Source organism: Octodon degus, unplaced genomic scaffold, assembly GCF_000260255.1.
Source record: "Octodon degus isolate 3935 unplaced genomic scaffold, OctDeg1.0 scaffold00095, whole genome shotgun sequence".
Lineage (NCBI taxonomy): Eukaryota > Metazoa > Chordata > Mammalia > Rodentia > Octodontidae > Octodon > Octodon degus.
In genome coordinates this window covers 5,980,635-5,985,316 of record NW_004524671.1, presented here as the reverse complement: position 1 = coordinate 5,985,316, position 4,682 = coordinate 5,980,635, and the positions used below count along the sequence as shown (strand labels likewise).

At 31.3% G+C, this 4,682-nt stretch overlaps 1 protein-coding gene across 1 annotated transcript in view; it reads left to right on the top strand.

Moving 5' to 3' along the window:
• Vps13a (vacuolar protein sorting 13 homolog A) overlaps window positions 1-4,682 on the top strand; it is a 241,039-nt gene that overhangs the window by 150,299 nt on the left and 86,058 nt on the right. The window contains exons 41-43 of the mRNA XM_023722991.1: window positions 1,241-1,399; window positions 1,550-1,805; window positions 3,054-3,214. Of these exons, the coding sequence (XP_023578759.1) occupies window positions 1,241-1,399; window positions 1,550-1,805; window positions 3,054-3,214 (576 nt within the window). The remainder of the gene's footprint in view (window positions 1-1,240; window positions 1,400-1,549; window positions 1,806-3,053; window positions 3,215-4,682) is intronic.

Here is a 4,682-nt window from a genome sequence, read left to right as displayed (position 1 = left end):
GATTTTACCTTTGTGCATGTATAACTTCTTTACCGGTATCTATCAAAGTACTGATGGCTGAAATATTGAAATTAAAAAAAAAAAAAAAAAAAAACCTGTCACATTAGACACTTTAGTTTTACTCACAGTGCGGAAGTTTTCTCATTGTCAGTCTTCCATATGTGGTTCCATATTTGACCTCTGCTGCATATTATAGTTTGGAAATCCAAGGCCAGTGCTACCTAACCTATACAGATAATTCTATAACGTTAATTATGGACTAGACATTGTTTTGAATAGTGTAGCTTTGCTGTAACCTTTACAATAACCCTGAAGGATATAATTTATCTACACTTGAATGTAAAATGGAAATAACACCAGAGTTTGATGGATTTTCCTAAAGAAATATGGTACAATAATAGCTACATAGTGGAAGAGGTAAAGTGTAAATTCAATTGCAGTCTCTACTCTTAGATACTATATTATGTTATGTCGTATTAGCATGTATCATTTGGTAGGTTGCAGTTTATCCTTATTTTTCTTCGTCCTGTGAAAGGACTATCTAGAAGGTGTATTATTTGCTTGAAATGTATTATGAATTTATGTAATTATAAGACCCAGAGCCTTCAAGTGAAAGTCTTGCTTCTAAAGCAAGAGATTACAGAATTACCAGCATGGATTCTGCCTAAGAATGATTTACTCAACCTGAAAATTTTCACGGGCTTAAAGTTACAACAGAAGTCCCTAGTTTAGCATGTGTACCTTACTGTAGTAGGTAATTTAATTTTCTAAATATTATAGATGAATTTAGAAGAAGAATTTGTTTTGATGCTTTTTACTATACATGTGCAGTGAATTTATTAATTTTAAATTCCTAAGTCCTGTGTTCATAATATTTTGCCACTTTTGTCTGCCTTTCTAAGTACTTAGGTGTCTGGTTTTTATTAGCATGACCAAATGACACTGTATCTCACTGTGAAATATGTGCTTTCAGTTTACATTCAAATGCTACATAAACTTTGATTTTAGATATTTTTTCCTAAATTGTGCTTGGCATATCACTGAGGATGAGAATTATTTTCTAATGCAATACTGTTCCTCCCTGTCCTTTGTGACCTCAGTTGGCATATCTGGTAGAGACATGAAACATAACATTTAAATGTTTTCTCCAATAATTTAGCTAAAGTTTGTTTTGTTTACTGTGCAGAATGAGTGATTTTGTGCTCCTAGATACAAATTCTTATATAATTTATAATTTTAGATGAAAAAGAAACCCAAAAAGGCCATTGTTGAGTCAGATACTGAAGAAGAAAACTACAAAGTGCCAGAGTATAAAACTGTCATCAGTTTCTATTCAAAAGATCAATTAAACATTACATTATCCAAATGTGGCCTTGTAATGTTAAATAATTTAGTCAAGGTAAGAAATGTGAAACTTTAAATGTCGAGATACTACATTTATGTTGACGATTTTATTAAATTCATCACTAACGTAGTTGTCTCACACCCCTTAATGTTCTGCATATCATTTCATTTTCCTCATGTGTTTAAGGAAACTCTTCTTTATTAGGCATTTACAGAAGCTGCTACTGGATCTTCAACTGTCTTCATAAGGGATCTAGCACCATTTATAATTTTGAATTCTCTTGGAGTTACTATATCAGTTTCACCAAGTGATGCTTTTAATGTACTCAGTGTTCCTATGGCAAAATCATATACATTGAAAAATGAAGAGAGTTTAAGTATGGATTATGTAGGAACTAAGGACAACGATCATTTCAGTGCAATGACCAGTTTAAGCAGCAAACTCTTCTTCATTCTTCTTAGTAAGTGATATATTTCCTTTGGAAGTTTTGTTTTCATTACATTTTGTATACCATATTACATTTGTAGTATTTTACAGTTTATTAGTTTGTTTTGCTCTTACATTTCTTTTGTAATAGGTTTAGGAACCTTTTTTTCTTTTGCAGTGCCTTAATTCCTTTTGTCACTGTTTGTATCCCACATTTTTACTTCTAATCTCTTACATTAGAGCATGCTGCTATGGGAAAGAAAAATACTAGACCTTCCAAGCTTTTATAGCATCATAAACACGCTCATGGAACATATTTGACCAATTTTATAGATGAATGAATTCGCAAAAGTTTGGATTCATGCAAACAAATGGTTTTGAGATGTGTAATTTTTTTTTTAATGTTTGGCCTACTGAGGCACAAGTTCTTTATCTTTTCTGACCCACAAGTTTTCATTTTTATGGAAGGTGAAAGTATATACATTCTTAAATTATCATAACTTCTAGCCATTATGAATTGAAATAACCCAAATTCTCACCAGTAGGACATTCTGATAGTCTGACATTTAAGTAATTACCAAGGCAAGGAGTATTATTTAAAGCTTACCCAGGAATAGGGAGGCAGGCTGTTATAACATAGCTAGTTCTCCTCATCAGAATATCAAGCATGGCAGGTGTTTTAGGTATTGAAACACATTGCCAGTGTTCTTTTTATCAATATTATGTCTATTTGTTTTTTCATTTTTCTTTGTTTTATATGGATGTAGGAATAAAATTTATCCAAGGAAGTAATTTTACTCCAAATATAATGTCTCTAATAGGAATATATATTCAAAAGTTGTTTAATCAAATCTGAGTTGTATCTAAAAAGTGAAACAGGTAGTTAGAAAAGTTAAAAACTGAGGAATAGTTATGTTGGTGTTTGCTAATGTGTGAAAATATTAGGGTCTGGTAATTGTGACAGCAAACCAAAGATTATTGGTTTTGAATTTTATAATTCTCATTACTCAGTTGATTTAAACAATTTGGTATTTTAGGTTAAAGTCCTGAATTTTTTTTTTCCCAGTTAAAAATGTCAGTGCTGTGGAAATAAGTGGTGTCTTCTTTTTTTTTTTTTTTCCAGTAAGTGATGTCTAGTTAAAGTATCCCTTGGTATGGGCTACATCCAAAGACTTCAGTGACCTAAAGTTTAAGATAATCAGTATGTTTAGTGTTTTTACCGTATTCCTAAAATAAATATATAGTGAATTATAAAAATTTTCAACATATGTTTTTAATTTAGCACCTGTTAACCATTCTACTGCTGATAAAATTCCTTTAACAAAAGTGGGACGACGTCTGTATACTGTAAGACACAGAGAATCTGGAGTTGAAAGATCTATTGTTTGTCAAATTGATGCAGTGGAAGGAAGTAAGAAAATAACAATCCGCTCACCTGTGCAGGTATGAAATGTTTGATTTTTGGAGAGATCTTAGCGAATCTGGAACTAATAAAAACTTTAAAAATACATTATTATCAAAACAGTGCAAACTTTAATAAAAAACAACAAATACTCAGAAAGGGAAATCTCAGAGCGAGTAATTACATTGCTGTAATACGACTGGGTGGGGGAATCCCATTCAGTACGCTGAGCACAGTTTTCATAGGACTATTTTAAAAATATTTTTGCACGTTATTTTTTCTCTAATAAAATGCACATATATGTCCTTGTGGTAGGATTTTTTGAACGTACAATAAACTACAGATGTTTGACAATGACACAATTATGAACCTTCAAAATATTCAAGGTGACAAATATATTGCTCAAAAACCCTCCATTCTCCCAACTTCCCCATTGCTACACATCTACTGACCTGCGCTCAATGTGTGTTAGGTACATAGTCTTGCATTTTATATAATTGTATTGGAATACCGAATAGAATTTGGCTAGTTTCACTCAGCAAAATTTTGTGACAGTTTCTGCATTGTTATTTGCAGCCATGTATATTTATTGAAAGCTAAATAATTTATCTATTATATGGAGGTATCATATTTCCATGTGGATTGAGTTTTTGTATATATTGAGAAGTAAAGCTTGAGGTTTAGTGTTTTATGTATTGGCTATCCAATTGTCTGAACACATATTATCTTTGTCCTATTGAATTGCCTTAACATTTTTGTCAAAAATTAATTTACTGTATATACTGATTTTTTTTCTGGGCTCTATTTTGCTTCATTCATCCATTTATCCTTTTTTTTTTTTTTTTTTTTTTTTTGGTACCGAGAATCAAACTTAGGACATTGCATTTGCCAAGCAGGTGCTTATGCCACTGATACATATCCCCAGTGATCTATTTATCTTTATGTCAGCATTACACAGTCTTGATTACTACCTTAATATAAATCTTGAAATTAGGTGTTATAAGTCTATGCTTTTACATACAGGGTCCTGAGCATCATTTGGCACTGCCCTGTGATTTATTTTATTTTTATTTTATTTATTTTATTTTTTTTTTTTCGGAATCAGGAATTAAACTCAGGCCCTCGTGCTTGCTAGGCAGGCACTTATTCTACTGAGCCATCTCCCCAGCCCATTACAAGTCTATGTTTTTGACACTTATGGGTCCTTTCTATTTTCTTATTTTAGAATCTATCTTTATCAAAATCTTTCATAAAATTGGCTTACATTTTAAATTTTAATTTCTGCTTTTCCACTACCATCATTTATAAATACATTTCATTTTTATAATCACTTGTATTGTAAAACCTTATTGGATTCATTTGTTCTGATTGATGACACAGTTTTATAGATATAAACAGTTGTAATCAGTAAATACATTTTTTACTTCAGCCTTTCCAAACTGCCTATGTCATTTTTTTCTGCCTTTTCTCTGTGTTAGCTGAAAGGATTTAAAAAATTTGTTAAATTTT